A 24,215-nucleotide genomic window follows, 5' to 3' on the forward strand; every position below is an offset into this window, starting at 1 on the left:
CACACATCGTCTAACAGAAAGGCTGATCCTCTCAATGATTATATAAAACCACAACATTACAATCCCAATAACAATTGCCACTTGTTTCTCACGGTCCGCCTAATGAAACCGGTAGAAATGGCTCTCCCACTTACCTGAGGACAGGTGTGACGTAGTTGCCGGGCAGAATGCCCACTTACCTGAGGACAGGGGTGACGTAGTTGCCGGGCAGAATGCCCACTTACCTGAGGACAGGTGTGACGTAGTTGCCGGGCAGAATGCCTACTTTGCCCGTCCGTAGAGAGAGGCCTCGGAGCCAGCCCTCCTTAAACTTCCCATACACCCCCACCATCTCCCCCTTCCTCAGCTCCAGTTCCTCAGAACGACAGGGCTTGTAGGAGTACAGAGCAGCACACCTGAAGAACAGATTACATGTTACCACAATCTCACATAGATGACAAATTCTCTATCATCACTTGTGCTTCTACACCTGCACTGGTTGCTGTTTGGGGTTTTAGGCTGGGTTTCTGTACAGCACTTTGAGACATCAGCTGATGTTACTCAGTGTTACTCCAGTGTTATTCACAACGCTGATGGAGTCCCTAGGTGGCGGACTGCTTGGTGTCAGCGGAGGCTGTTACTCATATGTTACTACAAAGCTATTACTATGTTACTAACATGTTACTCACACACTGATGGAGAGCTGCTGAGTGGAGGACTGTTTGGTGTCCGAGGAGACGGAGGAGGACTGGGGGTTGATCAGAGCCATGGTGATGGTGGGAGGAGCTTCACCACTACTCATCTTCCTCACGCCCTATAGACAGAGAGGAGGAGGAAGACCAGGATGTAAATATGTATACTGCCATAGAGTGTTCTTCCTCTCAACCCTATATAGAGAGGAAGACCAAGATATCAAACAGTAAAGTCGGAGATGATATCATGTAAACTGACCTGTTAAAGACCGAGTAAGAATAAGATATTCTCATGTTAAATGTGAAAGGACATTTACGTGGTATCAATGAGAAATAAAGCAGACAAAGGAATGCTAGAAAGAGATAATGTGAGAGAGAAAGAAACAGGAAGATATGGCCTTAAACCTGTTTGATTTAAAATAATGATTTGAATTAAGCTAATATGGGAAATCCCTTTGAATTCAATCACTCCGACAGCATCCTTAGAGTGCTGGGCCAGTAACCAAAAGGTTGCTGGATTGAATCCCAAGCTGACAAGGTAAAAATCTGTTGTTCTGCCCCTGAGCAAGGCAGTTAACCCACTGTTCCCCGGGCGCCGAAGACGTGGATGTGATGAGGGAGTTGGTTTAAATATGGAAGACACATTTGAGTTGAAGGCATTCAGTTGTACAACTGCCTAGGTACCCCCCTTTCCCTTTCTATTTAAACACAATATCCATCTGTTTGCCCTTGGATGAAGTGGTTAGAAAGTTATTTTCAAAAGATTCGAAAATATATTTAAAAAAAATACAGTCTGCTTTGGCTACTTCTTCTTTGCAAGCATGTCATGCAGGAGACTGTGGCTGATTTCGTAGCTACTGTATAGCAGGGTCCCAAATGACTTCCTGTTTCCTACATAGGGCAGAACTTTTGATCAGAACCGTGTATGGGTGTGTGTGTGTGTGTGTTACACAGGCTGTTTTCACAATAACCAGAGAGAGAGTTGTTACCCCTCAAACACCCGGAGGGTAACACTACCGCTTCAATAATGTTGTCTAGCACCATGTATTAAACTGTTCCATGTCTGATTGCTGTACGGTAATCACAATCTCAATTATTAAAATGAATGCCCTGCCTCCTATCACCTTGATGACGTCCATGTTACCACTGCCTCCTCCTATAGATTCCTGGTCTAAACTGGACTCTGCCATAAAGAAGTTCATTTGTGGGAGAACGAAACCACAGATGAAATATGCAACACTAACGGAGAACAAAAGCATAAGGTGAACTTGCAGTTAGTTCCAAACCTGACATTTTAACACCCATCATTCCAAATGAATTTCCTGAAGCCCTGGTTGAACCCCAGATGGCTTCTGTTCCTTGGCGTCCTATAGGAGAGTCAGTATAGTTTCTCCAATAATATTTCAATATTTATTATCATTTGAATTGACTCTTTAAAAAAAGCGCATTATTGTTTGGATCCATTATAGCACACTCAGTAAACGTGTGGAAAGCTACAGAGAAGCAGATGAGATCTAGATCTTAATTCATACTCTCCAATATGGCGTATGTGAGTGGACCAAGTAATTGGGCGTCACTCTAAAGCGGAAGGTGGAATAAACGAGTCAGGAGTAGGTTTTCTTGATTGAACACAGTTCTCTATTGAGGGCATTTGGTCAACACAAACACTCCAACATAATCAATGAAAATCTTCCAAGGAAAAACATACATCTTCTTCTCCAGATGAAACAGGAACATAATAGGATTATCTTTAATCTACAACAAAAAGTCACGGGATTGTCACCGTCTTAGTGGTTCTTCCTGGATAGCTCCTCTCTCTCGGTGGCCATCTTCCAGAGATAGTTTTCCCCTCTCTGCTGGTTCCATTCTCTCTCTTATAGGGGAAGGAGAGTATGTCATTAGTACCGTCAGCTGTGCTTAATTGCCTCTGGTTACCTTGTCTCCCATGCCTTGTTGGGCTACTATCCATGAGCCCAGCCTGCCCTCTGGTGGTCCTTCCACACGTAATAAAGAATTCTTAGCACGTAAGAAACTATTTATATCAGATCCTTGGTCTAAGAAGGGTATTTATACTTTCAAAGACATATTCAATGTGAATAGACTCCTCAGTTTCCAGGAAATCTGCCAGTGTTGTAATGTCCCATGTTCATCATTTAGTCTTCAACTTCAACTCTGTCTGTCCACGCCAGCCTATGTGATCCCCTGGGGAGCAGAGCTAGCAGTACACCCATTGGTCAAACTTCTAACGGACAGACGCCACTCAAAAGGAGTTGTTTCTGACATCTACAGTCAGTTAATTCTAGCAGCACAAAAACCATGAACTCTATCCACTCTATTGGAAAAATATTTTACACTTGCTGACAGACAAATTAATTGGGAGGCAGTACAGGGGAAAAAATGTTGGATCATCTAGAAATCCCAATCACCAATTAATGAATTTTAAAATATTTTTTAAAAAATCACTTAAAAGACATCACATGGTATTAATCCATCACCATTATGTGATTTCTGGGGCCCTTGGCATTTTTCAGCCTGTCCTGTGGAAATGCCCAGGTGGGGTTGAATTCTGGGGGAAAGTCAACGATGTAACGTCTGTACTTATGGATAAATGAATGCCATTATATCCAACCTGTTTTTAAGCTTTTAAATTATATCCATCTATCTTTCCCAGTGCTGACGACATGGCCATCTCATAGTGTCGTACACAAAACGGGTCAACTTTCAGCACCTTCACCCCTGGAATGTTTTGGCATTCGGGTCAACAACAAAAAGTAACTTCTCAGCACTTCTACAAATATGTATGGAAGGTTGGGTTCAAATCAAAAAGGGGATTTACCCCATACTGTAGATACCAGGGGAGGAGGTAGCAACCTTCTGGCCCAAATGGTACCCTATTCCCTATATAATGCACTACTTGTCAAAAGTAGTGCACTATATAGGGAGCCATTTGGGCCTCACCTCAGTGTTTGGTAAAAATTGTTATTTCATGATGGGAACAGCAAAAAAAATGCTGATGCTGATGCTCTTAGCCAGCAGAGCTCCTTTCTGCCCTCGACTAGTCTCTTCACTATGAATATAGATTCATTTCCTATGAAATGCAGTAATGAGGAACTCTGAACAAGACACAGTGTGCCTAGTCTGCCTAGCGCGCTACAGAACGGACCTTTCAACTAGAAATCTCCACTTCAACAGAACTACAGAGAGCTGAACAGGTCCGTGAGTCAGTACTGATGCAGGTTTAGTGTGTCTCTAGTCTGAGGTGTGTCTGAGTCAGTACTGATGCAGGTTTAGTGTGTCTCTAGTCTGAGGTGTGTCTGAGTCAGTACTGATGCAGGTTTAGTGTGTCTCTAGTCTGAGGTGTGTCTGAGAGTCAGTACTGATGCAGGTTTAGTGTGTCTCTAGTCTGAGGTGTGTCTGAGAGTCAGTACTGATGCAGGTTTAGTGTGTCTCTAGTCTGAGGTGTGTCTGAGTCAGTACTGATGCAGGTTTAGTGTGTCTCTAGTCTGAGGTGTGCCTGTGAGTCAGTACTGATGCAGGTTTAGTGTGTCTCTAGTCTGAGGTGTGTCTGAGAGTCAGTACTGATGCAGGTTTAGTGTGTCTCTAGTCTGAGGTGTGCCTGTGAGTCAGTACTGATGCAGGTTTAGTGTGTCTCTAGTCTGAGGTGTCTGAGAGTCAGTACTGATGCAGGTTTAGTGTGGCTCTACTCTGAGGTGTGTATGTGAGTCAGTACTGATGCAGGTTTAGTGTGGAGCTACTCTGAGGTGTGTCTGTGAGTCAGTACTGACAACCTGAAGTGAGTCTCCCAACAGGTCAGACCACAGCCTTCAGGATAATGACCCTTCATTACATAACCAAGCCACTCAAAATAGACGGTGACTCATGTGCAGAGGCGTTGTATCTATGTGTGCCTCACGCACGTTATGCTATTAACAACATTAAATGTTCTCATTGCGTTGCCTAGGACTCTACGGTAATCTCAGAGTGTGTGTGTTGGCATTACGGTGATTACCGTACAGCAATCAGACATGGAACAGTTTAATACATGGTGCTAGACAACATTATTGAAGCGGTAGTGTTACCCTCCGGGTGTTTGAGGGGTAACAACTCTCTCTCTGGTTATTGTGAAAACAGCCTATGTAACACACACACACACACACACACACGGCTCTGATCAAAAGTTGTGTCCTATGTAGGAAACAGGAAGTCATTTGGGACCCTGCTATACAGTAGCTACAAAATCAGCCACAGTCTCCTGCATGACATGCACTTTGCAATGTAAAAAGCAATGCTATGAGGCAGAAGTAACGTGACACCAGGTGAGCATCCCATGGCCTGTCCTGGAGATATGCTGCTGTTGTTTAAGAGGATTCTGGAAGGGTGAATGGTGACAGTTCATTACCGGGCGTTCCACCGTCCAGAGAATAGGGTAGACAGCAGATAGAGCTATCTATTTGGGCTCTTCTTTAGAAACACTTGAAAGGTTGACAATTAGTCAATGGATGCAATCAAATGGTACCCTTTATAGTGCACTACTTTAGACCAGAGCCCCCCTATATAGTGCACTACTTTAGACCAGAGCCCCCCTACACAGTGCACTACATTTGGAACCGGCTGTTCTGACCAGAATGTCAACATCACTTCAGACTCTACAAACTGGCTGTTCTAACCAGAATGTCAACAACATCACTTCAGACTCTACAAACTGGCTGTTCTAACCAGAATGTCAACATCGCTTCAGACTCTACAAACTGGCTGTTCTGACCAGAATGCCAACAACATCACTTCAGACTCTACAAACTGGCTGTTCTGACCAGAATGTCAACAACATCACTTCAGACTCTACAAACTGGCTGTTCTAACCAGAATGTCAACAACATCACTTCAGACTCTACAAACTGGCTGTTCTAACCAGAATGTCAACATCGCTTCAGACTCTACAAACTGGCTGTTCTAACCAGAATGTCAACAACATCACTTCAGACTCTACAAACTGGCTGTTCTAACCAGAATGTCAACATCACTTCAGACTCTACAAACTGGCTGTTCTAACCAGAATGTCAACATCACTTCAGACTCTACAAACTGGCTGTTCTGACCAGAATGTCAACATCACTTCAGACTCTACAAACTGGCTGTTCTAACCAGAATGTCAACATCACTTCAGACTCTACAAACTGGCTGTTCTAACCAGAATGTCAACATCACTTCAGACTCTACAAACTGGCTGTTCTAACCAGAATGTCAACATCACTTCAGACTCTACAAACTGGCTGGTCTAACCAGAATGTCAACATCACTTCAGACTCTACAAACTGGCTGTTCTGACCAGAATGTCAACATCACTTCAGACTCTACAAACTGGCTGTTCTGACCAGAATGTCAACATCACTTCAGACTCTACAAACTGGCTGTTCTAACCAGAATGTCAACATCACTTCAGACTCTACAAACTGGCTGTTCTGACCAGAATGTCAACATCACTTCAGACTCTACAAACTGGCTGGTCTAACCAGAATGTCAACATCACTTCAGACTCTACAAACTGGCTGTTCTGACCAGAATGTCAACATCACTTCAGACTCTACAAACTGGCTGTTCTGACCAGAATGTCAACATCACTTCAGACTCTACAAACTGGCTGTTCTAACCAGAATGTCAACATCACTTCAGACTCTACAAACTGGCTGTTCTGACCAGAATGTCAACATCACTTCAGACTCTACAAACTGGCTGTTCTGACCAGAATGTCAACATCACTTCAGACTCTACAAACTGGCTGTTCTAACCAGAATGTCAACAACATCACTTCAGACTCTACAAACTGGCTGTTCTAACCAGAATGTCAACATCACTTCAGACTCTACAAACTGGCTGTTCTGACCAGAATGTCAACATCACTTCAGACTCTACAAACTGGCTGTTCTGACCAGAATGTCAACATCACTTCAGACTCTACAAACTGGCTGTTCTGACCAGAATGCCAACAACATCACTTCAGACTCAAAGCCTGTTGTTTCAAGTGCTATGTTGTGCAGCATTCTAATAATGGGAGAGAGACAGTGATAGATAGACAGAAATAGAGATAGAAAGATCCAAGAAACAATGACCTGAGAGCAAAAATAATGTATTATCAATTGAGAAGTTCTCTGATAACCACTGCATTTGAAATATCTTATGATGTTTAGCTTTTTGGTTTGTTTTTCTTCAGTCCGAAGACAAAACTAGCAGTGAATCTCAGTACCATATATTCTCATTCCTGCTCTCCTCCCCTCCTGTTCATGTTGTTATTTCTTAAGCATCTCACTCCTACCTTCAACCTCACACTACCCTCCTCCTCCTCCCTCTAATCCCTTTCCTCCTCCTCTCCTGTTGTAATGGTTGGTGGTTCACTTTATAGTCACTCTGTAAACACTACATTGTGGTGTTCCAGACCCAGGCTATTAGCATCACACCTCTAGAAACAGAGCCTGGCAGGGTGTTCCAGACTCAGGCTATTAGCATCACACCTCTAGAAACAGAGCCTGGCAGGGTGTTCCAGACCCAGGCTATTAGCATCACACCTCTAGAAACAGAGCCTGGCAGGGTGTTCCAGACTCAGGCTATTAGCATCACACCTCTAGAAACAGAGCCTGGCAGGGTGTTCCAGACTCAGGCTATTAGCATCACACCTCTAGAAACACATTCTAGCAGGGTGTTCCAGACCCAGGCTATTAGCATCACACCTCTAGAAACACAGCCTAGTAGGGTGTTCCAGGCCCAGGCTATTAGCATCACACCTCTAGAAACACATTCTAGCAGGGTGTTCCAGACCCAGGCTATTAGCATCACACCTCTAGAAACACATTCTAGCAGGGTGTTCCAGACCCAGGCTATTAGCATCACACCTCTAGAAACACATTCTAGCAGGGTGTTCCAGACCCAGGCTATTAGCATCACACCTCTAGAAACACATTCTAGCAGGGTGTTCCAGACCCAGGCTATTAGCATCACACCTCTAGAAACAGAGCCTGGGAGGGTGTTCCAGACCCAGGCTATTAGCATCACACCTCTAGAAACAGAGCCTGGCAGGGTGTTCCAGACTCAGGCTATTAGCATCACACCTCTAGAAACAGAGCCTGGCAGGGTGTTCCAGACTCAGGCTATTAGCATCACACCTCTAGAAACACATTCTAGCAGGGTGTTCCAGACCCAGGCTATTAGCATCACACCTCTAGAAACACAGCCTAGTAGGGTGTTCCAGACCCAGGCTATTAGCATCACACCTCTAGAAACACATTCTAGCAGGGTGTTCCAGACCCAGGCTATTAGCATCACACCTCTAGAAACACATTCTAGCAGGGTGTTCCAGACCCAGGCTATTAGCATCACACCTCTAGAAACACATTCTAGCAGGGTGTTCCAGACCCAGGCTATTAGCATCACACCTCTAGAAACACATTCTAGCAGGGTGTTCCAGACCCAGGCTATTAGCATCACACCTCTAGAAACAGAGCCTGGGAGGGTGTTCCAGACCCAGGCTATTAGCATCACACCTCTAGAAACAGAGCCTGGCAGGGTGTTCCAGACCCAGGCTATTAGCATCACACCTCTAGAAACAGAGCCTGGCAGGGTGTTCCAGACCCAGGCTATTAGCATCACACCTCTAGAAACACAGCCTAGCAGGGTGTTCCTACTCTCTCACCACTTGGTATAATCTCATACCATCTCCAGCAACATAACAAGTCAACTGTTAGCAGCAGGTAACTTCTGAGCAACTGTTAAACTGTTAGTGACCGTTAGCACAGATCTGTTTGTTTGTACTTCATTAGCCAACTCATCCCAAACATCACAATTCAGATCTGGCAAAGAAACAGGAGAAATAGACTGTTCTCCACAGACAGCCTCATAGCATTGTATATCCATGTTGACATGTTGATAATATTGACAGAACGTGGCTCTCTGATTATAAAGCCCGTACTGTATAACGTTAAATTAAAACTCTACAAACGAACAGCAATGTTAAAGATTGGTTTACCTCCTCTACATCCTTACCTCCTACAATCCCACCATCCACATCATGACATCACAACAAAGTGCTGAGATGGGAAGAAAACACACAACATTAACAACCTCCCTCTGTATAGCGGGGAGGGAGGGAGGGCAGGGAGGGCGGGAGGGAATGCAGGACCAGGCTTGTCTGCTATTATAGGCACAGCGATGTGAAGGACTGTTACCTGCTCAGTGAAGAGGAAGGAGCTCTCAGGCAGATAAAAGAGAGGGAGATGGGAGAGAAAGAGAGAGAGGGAAAGACAAAGACAGAAAGAGAGGGGGGGGGATCAGGAACGAGAGAGAAAGAGAGGAGAGAACAGAAAGAGAGGGGGGGGGGAAAATCAGGAACGAGAGAGAAAGAGAGGCGAGAACAGAAAGAGAGGGGGGGGGGAATCAGGAACGAGAGAAAGAGAGGAGAGAACAGAAAGAGGGGGGGGAAATCAGGAACGAGAGAGAAAGAGAGGAGAGAACAGAAAGAGAGGGGGGGGAAATCAGGAACGAGAGAGAAAGAGAACAGAAAGAGAGACAAGGGGTGCTGTTATATAACTGACTCTACAGAGTGACTCACCATCATCATCATAAGCATGTGAGGGATCAACAGAGAGACAGAGGGGCGCTCTGGACCCTCCTCCTCCTCCTCCTCCTCCTCCTCCTCCTCTTTATCCCTGCCTGAGAGCATGAGTCTACATCTGCACTTTCAACATGATTCTGTCCCTCCCTGACATGACATGGATAATTGCAGGGTAGAACAATGACATTTCTATTTAATCAACCTAATTATCTTAAAGGGGTAGGTCACCTGGCAACAGTCAGTGAGAAGTAGGTTACAAGGCTCTGCGGTGTGACCATTTTACTCACGTATAAATATTTTGCTGTGAGACCTGGAATTGTTATTAAGGAGTACCAGTGTACACAGAAGAATGGAGGAGTCTAGCTTTAATACCACCTAAACACATGTTTTCATTGTGCTCCTAAATCCCTGTGTGTGTAGCTACGTGTTTTAACTTAGAAGAAAAAAGGTCCATGTAGAGAGCCCTGAGGTTTGAAATGAAATCAGAGGTGTTTTTGTGTTGGTAAGACTGACATAGCACTAGCGTCAGAATAACCGGCTTTGAAATAACTACACAGCATAGTGTAGTCGTACAGTATCACTCAGGGTTAAAAGGTAGAGGATTCATTTCTTTATCTGGGACCAGGTACAACATAACACACGGTAGGTACTGCACCTGAGTCGGCGTAGGTGCATAGCTGACGCTGCATCAGCAGTCCAGATGATGTTTATGGTACATTAAGTAAGTTCAAGGTTGTTGTCCCCTTCATCTCGTCTCAGATACACCTTATTGAGCACCCTTCCTGTCTGTGGCTCCATACCAAATTGCAACCTACATAGTGCACTGCTTTTGACCAGAGCCCTGGTCTATATATGGAATTGGGTCCCATAGACCACAGCAGGCCAGGCTAGACCACAGCAGGAGCATGCTATGTCCTTTCAGACGGCTACTCATCAGCTTCAGGGAAGCCTAGTCTTACTGTTTCCTATAGACTCCACCTCATCTTTCACTACCTCCACCCACCTCTCATTCACTACCTCCACCCACCTCCCCTTCACTACCTCCACCCACCTCCCCTTCACTACCTCCACCCACCTCCCCTTCACTACCTCCACCCACCTCTCCTTCACTCCCTACACCCACCCACCTCCCCTTCACTCCCTACACCCACCCACCTCCCCTTCACTCCCTACACCCACCCACCTCCCCTTCACTACCTCCACCCACCCACCTCCCCTTCACTACCTCCACCCACCCACCTCCCCTTCACTACCTCCACCCACCCACCTCCCCTTCACTACCTCTACCCACCCACCTCCCCTTCACTACCTCTACCCACCCACCTCCCCTTCACTACCTCCACCCACCCACCTCCCCTTCACTACCTCCACCCACCCACCTCCCCTTCACTACCTCCACCCACCCACCTCCCCTTCACTACCTCCACCCACCCACCTCCCCTTCACTACCTCCACCCACCCACCTCCCCTTCACTACCTCCACCCACCCACCTCCCCTTCACTACCTCCACCCACCCACCTCCCCTTCACTACCTCCACCCACCCACCTCCCCTTCACTACCTCCACCCACCTCCCCTTCACTACCTCCACCCACCTCCCCTTCACTACCTCCACCCACCTCTCCTTCACAACCTCTATCCTTCACTCCTTCACTACCTCCACCCACCTCTCCTTCACTCCCTCCACCCACCTCCCCTTCACTACCTCCACCCACCTCCCCTTCACTACCTCCACCCACCTCTCCTTCACAACCTCTATCCTCCACTACCTCCACCCACCTCTATCCTTCACTACCTCTATCCTTCACTACCTCCACCTGTAATGATGCTTCCCCTCCCTCTGGTTCATTCCTAAAGCACATAGTCATAATGGTTCCATCCCCTAAGGTGTAGGGTGCACATAGTCATAATGGTTCCATCCCCTAAGGTGTAGGGTGCACAGTCATAATGGTTCCATCCCCTAAGGTGTAGGGTGCACATAGTCATAATGGTTCCATCCCCTAAGGTGTAGGGTGCACATAGTCATAATGGTTCCATCCCCTAAGGTGTAGGGTGCACAGTCATAATGGTTCCATCCCCTAAGGTGTAGGGTGCACAGTCATAATGGTTCCATCCCCTAAGGTGTAGGGTGCACATAGTCATAATGGTTCCATCCCCTAAGGTGTAGGGGGCACAGTCATAATGGTTCCATCCCCTAAGGTGTAGGGTGCACATAGTCATAATGGTTCCATCCCCTAAGGTGTAGGGTGCACAGTCATAATGGTTCCATCCCCTAAGGTGTAGGGTGCACATAGTCATAATGGTTCCATCCCCTAAGGTGTAGGGTGCACGTAGTCATAATGGTTCCATCCCCTAAGGTGTAGGGTGCACATAGTCATAATGGTTCCATCCCCTAAGGTGTAGGGTGCACATAGTCATAATGGTTCCATCCAGAAGGTGTAGGGTGCACATAGTCATAATGGTTCCATCCCCTAAGGTGTAGGGTGCACATAGTCATAATAGTTCCATCCCCTAAGGTGTAGGGTGCACATAGTCATAATGGTTCCATCCCCTAAGGTGTAGGGTGCACATAGTCATAATGGTTCCATCCCCTAAGGTGTAGGGTGCACATAGTCATAATGGTTCCATCCCCTAAGGTGTAGGGTGCACATAGTCATAATGGTTCCATCCCCTAAGGTGTAGGGTGCACATAGTCATAATGGTTCCATCCCCTAAGGTGTAGGGTGCACATAGTCATAATGGTTCCATCCCCTAAGGTGTAGGGTGCACATAGTCATAATGGTTCCATCCCCTAAGGTGTAGGGTGCACATAGTCATAATGGTTCCATCCCCTAAGGTGTAGGGTGCACATAGTCATAATGGTTCCATCCCCTAAGGTGTAGGGTGCACATAGTCATAATGGTTCCATCCCCTAAGGTGTAGGGTGCACATAGTCATAATGGTTCCATCCCCTAAGGTGTAGGGTGCACATAGTCATAATGGTTCCATCCCCTAAGGTGTAGGGTGCACATAGTCATAATGGTTCCATCCCCTAAGGTGTAGGGTGCACATAGTCATAATGGTTCCATCCCCTAAGGTGTAGGGTGCACATAGTCATAATGGTTCCATCCCCTAAGGTGTAGGGTGCACATAGTCATAATGGTTCCATCCCCTAAGGTGTAGGGTGCACATAGTCATAATGGTTCCATCCCCTAAGGTGTAGGGTGCACATAGTCATAATGGTTCCATCCCCTAAGGTGTAGGGTGCACATAGTCATAATGGTTCCATCCCCTAAGGTGTAGGGTGCACATAGTCATAATGGTTCCATCCCCTAAGGTGTAGGGTGCACATAGTCATAATGGTTCCATCCCCTAAGGTGTAGGGTGCACATAGTCATAATGGTTCCATCCCCTAAGGTGTAGGGTGCACATAGTCATAATGGTTCCATCCCCTAAGGTGTAGGGTGCACATAGTCATAATGGTTCCATCCCCTAAGGTGTAGGGTGCACATAGTCATAATGGTTCCATCCCCTAAGGTGTAGGGTGCACATAGTCATAATGGTTCCATCCCCTAAGGTGTAGGGTGCACATAGTCATAATGGTTCCATCCCCTAAGGTGTAGGGTGCACATAGTCATAATGGTTCCATCCCCTAAGGTGTAGGGTGCACATAGTCATAATGGTTCCATCCCCTAAGGTGTAGGGTGCACATAGTCATAATGGTTCCATCCCCTAAGGTGTAGGGTGCCATTTGGGATGCAGACCTTGGCTCTCCTCTGACTCAATTATCCTTTTAAAACAGCCTGTGTTAAATTAACTAGTTATGGTGAAAACAGCCTGTATTAAAGGACTAGTTATGGTGAAAACAGCCTGTATTAAAGGACTAGTTATGGTGAAAACAGCCTGTGTTAAAGGACTAGTTATGGTGAAAACAGCCTGTGTTAAAGGACTAGTTATTGTGAAAACAGCCTGTGTTAAATGACTAGTTATTGTGAAAACTGCCTGTGTTAAAGGACTAGTTATGGTGAAAACAGCCTGTGTTAAAGGACTAGTTATTGTGAAAACAGCCTGTGTTAAAGGACTAGTTCTCTCTCTAACCCTGGCATTCCACAGAGATCTTGAGACAACAGCAATAGAGAGACAGTTGATGGGGGAATTCCAAGGAGGAAGAATACAACAAAAAGAACCAGATGTATGAAGCACAAAGTCAACACCAAGACACTGAGCCACAGAGTAAATGGCTTGAAGCTTTATCCAAATCCTCTACGCTGCCTTGAACACAAACACACCTGAGGACTCACCTGTTGTGACAGGTGTCTGCCAGTTCTCACTGAGTTTCTCTTCACGCGCTGTGAGGTCACACCTGAGCGGTGAGAGGAGCTGTGGTTGGGAGGGGGGGCGGAGGGTTGGGACAGCTGGCTCTGTTGAACCTGATGGTTCAGGCTGTTGAGGGCACTGACGCTGGGTGGCTGCCCCCGCCCCTGGGTCGGCTGGTACCCACTGTTGATATTAGCAGGTTGTTGTGCCTGGGTTGACTGGTACAGACCATTGATATTCGAAGGTTGTGTCTGGTTGGACTGGTACAGGGTGCTGCTGTTAGCACGTTGCTGTTTCCCCTGGGTGGTGGTGGGGGGGTTGAGAGCAGAAATATTGGAGGTCTTCGTGGGGCTCTGGGTCGCCCCGAAGTAGGTTGCCCGGTCGGGGTTTGTTGAGTCACCAGTCCCGCTGTTGCTAAATCCACTCTCACTCCCGATCCCTGGGCGAGATTCAGCCGAGGAGTCACTCCCCTCCCAGGTCTTTCCCTCCAGAAGCTTGGCTGCTGCCTCTGTGAATGGCTGGGAGAGAAGAAACACATCAGATCTCAAATGATCAGAGTAAGAGAACAGAGGAGAGAGACAGAGAGAGAGACAGAGAGAGAGAGAGAGAGAGAGAGACCAAGCATAAATAGAGAACCCACTCACTCCTAATCTCCGAGTGAAAATAAAAGTGTTGATCACAAACAGAGAGGAAAATGTTCTTCCTCCCTCCTCCTTCTCCCTCTCTCAGCCTCTTTACCTGACATCCCATGGATCCTGACTGTGGTCTTCTCTGATCTGTGACGCAGCTGTTTTAAAGAGGCCTGTACTCTCATTCCACTGTGGTCTTCTCTGATCTGTGACGCAGCTGTTTTAAAGAGCCCTGTACTCTCTCACTCCCCAGCTCTCATCCTGCACTTGTTGGCTAGGCTCTAAGCAGTCAGGCAGGCAGGCAGAAAAGCACCAGTTGAGATAGGCAGTCAGTCGTGACTGGTGTTAAGAGGAGCAGGAGGCAGAGTGGAGCAGAGCGAGGCTGCTAAACAGGCAAAGCAGACTGGCAGGAAGGAAGGAAGGAAGGAAGGAAGGAAGGAAGGAAGGCAGGCAGGCAGGCAGGCAGGCAGGCAGACCAGACCAGACCAGACCAGACCAGACCAGGCAGGAAGGAAGGAAGGTAGACAGAGAGGCAGGCAGGCCGGCAGGCAGGCAGGGAGGAAGGAAGGGAGGGAGGGAGGGAGGCAGAGAGCGAGGAAGGAAGGAAGGAAGGTAGACAAACAGACAGACAGGCAGACAGTGCTAATGCTCTCACTCCCTACAGTGATGTGCTGTTATGCCATCCAAGCACAGAAAGCATTACTGTGTCCTTACGCTTCACTGCCTGACACGGGGTGTAGAGGAGAGGACGCAGGCTCAGAGAGACAGAGAAGAGAGAACATAACAGGAAAACAGAGGGATAAATATGAAAATCTAAAAGTGAAAAGAAGAGTGGAAGTTCAGAGAGGAGAGGACAGAAGAGTGGAAGGTCAGAGAGGAGAAGAGGAAAGAGTGGAAGGTCAGAGAGGAGAAGACAGAAGAGTGGAAGGTCAGAGAGGAGAAGAGGAAAGAGTGGAAGGTCAGAGAGGAGAAGAGGAAAGAGTGGAAGGTCAGAGAGGAGAAGACAGAAGAGTGGAAGGTCAGAGAGGAGAAGACAGAAGAGTGGAAGGTCAGAGAGGAGAAGACAGAAGAGTGGAAGGTCAGAGAGGAGAAGACAGAAGAGTGGAAGGTCAGAGAGGAGAAGACAGAAGAGTGGAAGGTCAGAGAGGAGAAGACAGAAGAGTTGAAGGTCAGAGAGAAGACAGAAGAGTGGAAGGTCAGAGAGGAGAAGAGGAAAGAGTGGAAGGTCAGAGAGGAGAAGAGGAAAGAGTGGAAGGTCAGAGAGGAGAAGACAGAAGAGTGTAAGGTCAGAGAGGAGAAGAGGAAAGAGTGGAAGGTCGGAGAGGAGAAGAGGAAAGAGTGGAAGGTCGGAGAGGAGAAGACAGAAGAGTGTAAGGTCAGAGAGGAGAAGAGGAAAGAGTGGAAGGTCAGAGAGGAGAAGACAGAAGGTCAGAGAGGAGAAGAGGAAAGAGTGGAAGGTCAGAGAGGAGAAGACAGAAGAGTGGAAGGTCAGAGAGGAGAAGACAGAAGAGTGGAAGGTCAGAGAGGAGAAGACAGAAGAGTGGAAGGTCAGAGAGGAGAAGACAGAAGAGTGGAAGGTCAGAGAGGAGAAGAAAGAAGAGTGGAAGGGTAAAAATAGAAAAGAAGAGAGTGGCGGATAGGAAATTAGGAAAATAGAAAAGGGCCCTGGGCAAAAGTAGTGCACTTTATAGGGATTTGGGCCAGACTCAGCAGAGAGAGTAGGATTAGAGCTATTCTCCTCAGTACACTGCAGTTCCGAAGGCAGGAGGTCTGACATTTAGGTATGAATCAAAGTACTGCCTCAGCAGAGAGAGGAGAGAGGAGAGAGAGAGAAGGAGAGAGAGAGAGAGAGGAGAGAGAGAGAGGAGAGAGAAGGAGAGAGAGAGAGAAGGAGAGCGAAGGAAAGAGAGACTAGGTGAGTAAGAGGCAGCACATGTAACGTGTTAAGAACAGAGAGTGTTACACCTGCAGAAGGAACCACTCAGAGAAGCTCCTCACTCAATCCCTCCTCCCTTCAACACAATGTGGCATCTACTCTGTCTGTAGGCCTCTCCTGTTCCTCTCTACGTACAGCCCTTCTCTCGCTACGTACAGCCCCTCTCTCTCTCTCTCCTGTTCCTCTCTACGTACAGCCCTTCTCTCTCTCTCCTGTCCCTCTCTACGTACAGCCCCCCCCCCCCCCCCCCTGGTTACGTACACCCCCCCCCCTTGTTACGTACAGCCCCCCCCCCCCCCCCTCGTTACGTACAGCCCCCCCCCTCGTTACGTACAGCCCCCCCTTCGTTACATACAGCCCCCCCCCCTCGTTACGTACAGCCCCCCCCCCCCTCGTTACGTACAGCCCCCCCCCCCCCCTCGTTACGTACAGCCCCCCCCCCCCCCCTCGTTACGTACAGCCCCCCCCCTCTACGCATAGACAACTACCCACAACTAAGGTGGCAAAACAGGCTGCCTAAGTATGATTCCCAATCACAGACAACGATAGTCCCTGATTGAGAACCATACCCAGCCAAAACATAGAAACAGAAAACATAGAAACTAAACTAGAACGCCCACCCTAGTCACACCCTGGCCTACCCAAAATAGAGAATAAAAGCCTCTCTATGGCCAGGGCGTGACAGTAATGATGTGCAAAAAGTACAAAAGGGAAAATAAACAGAAATATAGGTTGTTGTTCTTCACTGGTTGCCATTTTCTCTTGGCAACAGGTCACAAATCGTGCTGCTGCGATTGCACACTGTGGTATTTCACCCAGTAGATATGGGAGTTTTTCAAAATTGGATTTGTTTTCAAATTCTTTGCAACCATCTGCTTTCCAAAGAAGCATTGCTAGAATGTGTTCCTTAATGCAGAGTGTGAATGAGAGAGTGCTAAGACCTTTATATAAGTCCTTCCTCTCTAATCCTCCCTCCTTCACGGTAAGAAACACTGCATCAGAGGTCTCTGGGAGAAAGAAAGAAAGAAAGAAAGAAAGAAAGAAAGAAAGAAAGAAAGAAAGAAAGAAAGAAAGAAAGAAAGAAAGAAAGAAAGAAAGAAAGAAAGAAAGAAAGAAAGAAAGAAAGAAAGAAAGAAAGAAAGAAAGAAAGAAAGAAAGAAGGTAGAGACAGACAAAGAGCTAGTGGGTTTATAAGTTTCTATTGTTTTTCTCAGAGCCTTTAAAAGAAGTGCAGAAATGAAAATTTGAGATCTGAAATAAGTAAATTTGAAGTAGAAGTGTTGATGAATATTATTTTATGAATCTACTAACTACAGGCTTGATGGGTACAGAGCACCAAGGTACGGTGGGTTTATACACAATGATCTGTTAACTAATAATCAACTGATCAAACCCTAACCCTAACCCTAACCCTATACCTAATTTGAATAAGAACGACACAATCTCTGAGAAAGAAAGTAATGTATTCACATGCTAGAAACTACTCTGTCAGGACAGGCCTCTCAATGTGGCGACCCACAGGGTGTGCATGGCCAGTACGAACACATCTGACTAAATGAATCACGGTCTGGATGATTAGTTCCATTTAACAAGAAGGTGTAGTCCTATATTTCTTTTTAGCTTTATTTAACCAGGGGTAACTCCTGGAGACCAGGGTCCCATTTACAAGGGTACCCTGGGACACTATAAATGTACAATTACACAGTACAACAAATTACATTCAAAATCGACAGACAAAATTACACATCAATCAAAACAGGTGCAGTTCTCCTTTACAACATTTATCCTCAAAATCCGCAACTGTCCCTTCCAGACCAGAGAGTTATACCTCAAACTGTCCCTTCCAGACCAGAGTTATGCCTCAAACTGTCCCTTCCAGACCAGAGAGTTATGCCTCAAACTGACCCTTCCAGACCAGAGAGTTATGCCTCAAACTGTCCCTTCCAGACCAGAGAGTTATACCTCAAACTGACCCTTCCAGACCAGAGTTACGCCTCAAACTGTCCCTTCCAGACCAGAGTTACGCCTCAAACTGTCCCTTCCAGACCAGAGTTACGCCTCAAACTGTCCCTTCCAGACCAGAGTTACGCCTCCAACTGTCCCTTCCAGACCAGAGAGTTATGCCTCAAACTGTCCCTTCCAGACCAGAGAGTTACGCCTCAAACTGTCCCTTCCAGACCAGAGTTATGCCTCAAACTGTCCCTTCCAGACCAGAGTTATACCTCCAACTGTCCCTTCCAGACCAGAGAGTTATACCTCAAACTGTCCCTTCCAGACCAGAGAGTTATGCCTCAAACTGTCCCTTCCAGACCAGAGAGTTATGCCTCCAACTGTCCCTTCCAGACCAGAGAGTTATACCTCAAACTGTCCCTTCCAGACCAGAGAGTTACACCACAAACTGTCCCTTCCAGACCAGAGAGTTATGCCTCAAGCTGACCCTTCCAGACCAGAGAGTTATACCTCAAACTGTCCCTTCCAGACCAGAGAGTTACACCTCAAACTGTCCCTTCCAGACCAGAGAGTTACACCTCAAACTGTCCCTTCCAGACCAGAGAGTTATACCTCAAACTGTCCCTTCCAGACCAGAGAGTTATACCTCAAACTGTCCCTTCCAGACCAGAGAGTTACACCTCAAACTGTCCCTTCCAGACCAGAGAGTTATACCTCAAACTGTCCCTTCCAGACCAGAGAGTTACACCTCAAGCTGACCCTTCCAGACCAGAGAGTTACACCTCAAACTGTCCCTTCCAGACCAGAGAGTTACGCCTCAAACTGTCCCTTCCAGACCAGAGTTATACCTCAAACTGTCCCTTCCAGACCAGAGAGTTACACCTCAAACTGACCCTTCCAGACCAGAGAGTTAAACCTCAAACTGTCCCTTCCAGACAAAGAGTTATACCTCAAACTGTCCCTTCCAGACCAGAGTTATACCTCAAACTGTCCCTTCCAGACCAGAGAGTTAAACCTCAAACTGTCCCTTCCAGACCAGAGTTATACCTCAAACTGTCCCTTCCAGACCAGAGAGTTACACCTCAAACTGACCCTTCCAGACCAGAGAGTTACACCTCAAACTGTCCCTTCCAGACCAGAGAGTTACACCTCAAACTGTCCCTTCCAGACCAGAGTTATACCTCAAACTGTCCCTTCCAGACCAGAGAGTTACACCTCAAACTGACCCTTCCAGACCAGAGAGTTACACCTCAAACTGTCCCTTCCAGACCAGAGTTATACCTCAAACTGTCCCTTCCAGACCAGAGAGTTACACCTCAAACTGTCCCTTCCAGACCAGAGTTACACCTCAAACTGTCCCTTCCAGACCAGAGAGTTACACCTCAAACTGACCCTTCCAGACCAGAGTTATACCTCAAACTGTCCCTTCCAGACCAGAGTTACACCTCAAACTGTCCCTTCCAGACCAGAGTTATACCTCAAACTGTCCCTTCCAGACCAGAGAGTTATACCTCAAACTGTCCCTTCCAGACCAGAGAGTTATACCTCAAACTGTCCCTTCCAGACCAGAGTTACGCCTCAAACTGTCCCTTCCAGACCAGAGAGTTATACCTCAAACAGTCCCTTCCAGACCAGAGTTACACCTCAAACTGTCCCTTCCAGACCAGAGTTACGCCTCAAACTGTCCCTTCCAGACCAGAGAGTTACGCCTCAAACTGTCCCTTCCAGACCAGAGAGTTATACCTCAAACTGTCCCTTCCAGACCAGAGTTACGCCTCAAACTGTCCCTTCCAGACCAGAGAGTTACACCTCAAACAGTCCCTTCCAGACCAGAGTTATACCTCAAACTGTCCCTTCCAGACCAGAGAGTTATACCTCAAACTGTCCCTTCCAGACCAGAGAGTTATGCCTCAAACTGTCCCTTCCAGACCAGAGTTATACCTCAAACTGTCCCTTCCAGACCAGAGTTATACCTCAAACTGTCCCTTCCAGACCAGAGAGTTACACCTCAAACTGTCCCTTCCAGACCAGAGAGTTATGCCTCAAACTGTCCCTTCCAGACCAGAGTTATACCTCAAACTGTCCCTTCCAGACCAGAGTTATACCTCAAACTGTCCCTTCCAGACCAGAGAGTTACACCTCAAACTGTCCCTTCCAGACCAGAGAGTTATGCCTCAAACTGTCCCTTCCAGACCAGAGAGTTATACCTCAAACTGTCCCTTCCAGACCAGAGAGTTACACCTCAAACTGTCCCTTCCAGACCAGAGAGTTACACCTCAAACTGTCCCTTCCAGACCAGAGAGTTACACCTCAAACTGTCCCATCCAGACCAGAGTTATACCTCAAACTGTCCCTTCCAGACCAGAGTTATACCTCAAACTGACCCTTCCAGACCAGAGTTATACCTCAAACTGTCCCTTCCAGACCAGTTACGCCTCAAACTGTCCCTTCCAGACCAGAGAGTTATACCTCAAACTGTCCCTTCCAGACAAAGAGTTACGCCTCAAACTGACCCTTCCAGACCAGAGAGTTACACCTCAAGCTGACCCTTCCAGACCAGTTACGCCTCAAACTGTCCCTTCCAGACCAGAGAGTTATACCTCAAACTGTCCCTTCCAGACAAAGAGTTACACCTCAAACTGTCCCTTCCAGACCAGAGTTATACCTCAAACTGTCCCTTCCAGACTAGAGAGTTACACCTCAAACTGTCCCTTCCAGACCAGAGTTATACCTCAAACTGTCCCTTCCAGACTAGAGAGTTACACCTCAAACTGTCCCTTCCAGACCAGAGTTATACCTCAAACTGTCCCTTCCAGACCAGAGAGTTACACCTCAAACTGTCCCTTCCAGACCAGAGAGTTACACCTCAAACTGTCCCTTCCAGACCAGAGAGTTACACCTCAAACTGTCCCTTCCAGACCAGAGTTATACCTCAAACTGTCCCTTCCAGACCAGAGTTATACCTCAAACTGACCCTTCCAGACCAGAGTTATACCTCAAACTGTCCCTTCCAGACCAGTTACGCCTCAAACTGTCCCTTCCAGACCAGAGAGTTATACCTCAAACTGTCCCTTCCAGACCAGAGAGTTACACCTCAAACTGTCCCTTCCAGACCAGAGAGTTACACCTCAAACTGTCCCTTCCAGACCAGAGTTATACCTCAAACTGTCCCTTCCAGACCAGAGAGTTACACCTCAAACTGTCCCTTCCAGACCAGAGAGTTATACCTCAAACTGTCCCTTCCAGACCAGAGAGTTACACCTCAAACTGTCCCTTCCAGACCAGAGAGTTATGCCTCAAACTGTCCCTTCCAGACCAGAGAGTTATGCCTCAAACTGTCCCTTCCAGACCAGAGAGTTACGCCTCAAACTGTCCCTTCCAGACCAGAGAGTTATACCTCAAACTGTCCCTTCCAGACCAGAGTTATACCTCAAACTGTCCCTTCCAGACCAGAGAGTTACACCTCAAACTGTCCCTTCCAGACCAGAGAGTTATGCCTCAAACTGTCCCTTCCAGACCAGAGAGTTATACCTCAAACTGTCCCTTCCAGACCAGAGAGTTACACCTCAAACTGTCCCTTCCAGACCAGAGAGTTACACCTCAAACTGTCCCTTCCAGACCAGAGAGTTACACCTCAAACTGTCCCATCCAGACCAGAGTTATACCTCAAACTGTCCCTTCCAGACCAGAGTTATACCTCAAACTGACCCTTCCAGACCAGAGTTATACCTCAAACTGTCCCTTCCAGACCAGTTACGCCTCAAACTGTCCCTTCCAGACCAGAGAGTTATACCTCAAACTGTCCCTTCCAGACAAAGAGTTACGCCTCAAACTGACCCTTCCAGACCAGAGAGTTACACCTCAAGCTGACCCTTCCAGACCAGTTACGCCTCAAACTGTCCCTTCCAGACCAGAGAGTTATACCTCAAACTGTCCCTTCCAGACAAAGAGTTACACCTCAAACTGTCCCTTCCAGACCAGAGTTATACCTCAAACTGTCCCTTCCAGACCAGAGAGTTACACCTCAAACTGTCCCTTCCAGACCAGAGAGTTACACCTCAAACTGTCCCTTCCAGACCAGAGAGTTACACCTCAAACTGTCCCTTCCAGACCAGAGAGTTACACCTCAAACTGTCCCTTCCAGACCAGAGTTATACCTCAAACTGTCCCTTCCAGACTAGAGAGTTACACCTCAAACTGTCCCTTCCAGACCAGAGTTATACCTCAAACTGTCCCTTCCAGACCAGAGAGTTACACCTCAAACTGTCCCTTCCAGACCAGAGAGTTACACCTCAAACTGTCCCTTCCAGACCAGAGAGTTACACCTCAAACTGTCCCTTCCAGACCAGAGTTATACCTCAAACTGTCCCTTCCAGACCAGAGTTATACCTCAAACTGACCCTTCCAGACCAGAGTTATACCTCAAACTGTCCCTTCCAGACCAGTTACGCCTCAAACTGTCCCTTCCAGACCAGAGAGTTATACCTCAAACTGTCCCTTCCAGACCAGAGAGTTACACCTCAAACTGTCCCTTCCAGACCAGAGAGTTACACCTCAAACTGTCCCTTCCAGACCAGAGTTATACCTCAAACTGTCCCTTCCAGACCAGAGAGTTACACCTCAAACTGTCCCTTCCAGACCAGAGAGTTATACCTCAAACTGTCCCTTCCAGACCAGAGAGTTACACCTCAAACTGTCCCTTCCAGACCAGAGAGTTATGCCTCAAACTGTCCCTTCCAGACCAGAGAGTTATGCCTCAAACTGTCCCTTCCAGACCAGAGAGTTACGCCTCAAACTGTCCCTTCCAGACCAGAGAGTTATACCTCAAACTGTCCCTTCCAGACCAGAGTTATACCTCAAACTGTCCCTTCCAGACAAAGAGTTACGCCTCAAACTGACCCTTCCAGACCAGAGAGTTACACCTCAAACTGACCCTTCCAGACCAGAGAGTTACACCTCAAACTGTCCCTTCCAGACCAGAGAGTTATACCTCAAACTGTCCCTTCCAGACCAGAGAGTTATACCTCAAACTGTCCCTTCCAGACCAGAGAGTTACACCTCAAACTGTCCCTTCCAGACCAGAGAGTTACACCTCAAACTGTCCCTTCCAGACCAGAGAGTTACACCTCAAGCTGACCCTTCCAGACCAGAGAGTTATACCTCAAACTGTCCCTTCCAGACCAGAGAGTTACACCTCAAACTGTCCCTTCCAGACCAGAGAGTTATGCCTCAAACTGTCCCTTCCAGACCAGAGAGTTACACCTCAAACTGTCCCTTCCAGACCAGAGAGTTATACCTCAAACTGTCCCTTCCAGACCAGAGAGTTACACCTCAAACTGTCCCTTCCAGACCAGAGTTACACCTCAAACTGTCCCTTCCAGACCAGAGAGTTACACCTCAAACTGTCCCTTCCAGACCAGAGAGTTATACCTCAAACTGTCCCTTCCAGACCAGAGTTATACCTCAAACTGTCCCTTCCAGACCAGAGTTATACCTCAAACTGTCCCTTCCAGACCAGAGTTATACCTCAAACTGTCCCTTCCAGACAAAGAGTTACGCCTCAAACTGACCCTTCCAGACCAGAGAGTTACACCTCAAGCTGACCCTTCCAGACCAGAGAGTTATACCTCAAACTGTCCCTTCCAGACAAAGAGTTACGCCTCAAACTGACCCTTCCAGACCAGAGAGTTACACCTCAAACTGTCCCTTCCAGACCAGAGAGTTATACCTCAAACTGTCCCTTCCAGACCAGAGAGTTATGCCTCAAACTGTCCCTTCCAGACCAGAGAGTTACACCTCAAACTGTCCCTTCCAGACCAGAGAGTTACACCTCAAGCTGACCCTTCCAGACCAGAGAGTTACACCTCAAACTGTCCCTTCCAGACCAGAGAGTTATGCCTCAAACTGTCCCTTCCAGACCAGAGAGTTATGCCTCAAACTGTCCCTTCCAGACCAGAGAGTTATGCCTCAAACTGTCCCTTCCAGACCAGAGAGTTACGCCTCAAACTGTCCCTTCCAGACCAGAGAGTTACACCTCAAGCTGACCCTTCCAGACCAGAGAGTTACACCTCAAACTGTCCCTTCCAGACCAGAGAGTTACACCTCAAACTGTCCCTTCCAGACCAGAGAGTTAC

At 47.3% G+C, this 24,215-nt stretch overlaps 1 protein-coding gene across 2 annotated transcripts in view; it reads right to left on the reverse strand.

Moving 5' to 3' along the window:
- The window catches only part of sh3rf2 (SH3 domain containing ring finger 2), a 44,565-nt gene that overhangs the window by 4,072 nt on the left and 16,278 nt on the right, over window positions 1–24,215 (reverse strand). The window contains exons 1-4 of one of the 2 annotated variants that reach the window (XM_036943370.1): window positions 14,305–14,687; window positions 13,551–14,084; window positions 669–793; window positions 225–395 (exon numbers count right to left, since the gene is read on the reverse strand). In XM_036943370.1, the coding sequence (XP_036799265.1) occupies window positions 225–395; window positions 669–793; window positions 13,551–14,084; window positions 14,305–14,316 (842 nt within the window). In that variant the 5' untranslated portion in view covers window positions 14,317–14,687. Of the gene's footprint in view, window positions 1–224; window positions 396–668; window positions 794–13,550; window positions 14,085–14,304; window positions 14,688–24,215 lie in introns of those variants that run through there. The other variant, XM_036943369.1, reaches the window with a different exon arrangement.

The sequence above is a fragment of the Oncorhynchus mykiss genome, chromosome 14 (assembly GCF_013265735.2).
Source record: "Oncorhynchus mykiss isolate Arlee chromosome 14, USDA_OmykA_1.1, whole genome shotgun sequence".
NCBI lineage: Eukaryota > Metazoa > Chordata > Actinopteri > Salmoniformes > Salmonidae > Oncorhynchus > Oncorhynchus mykiss.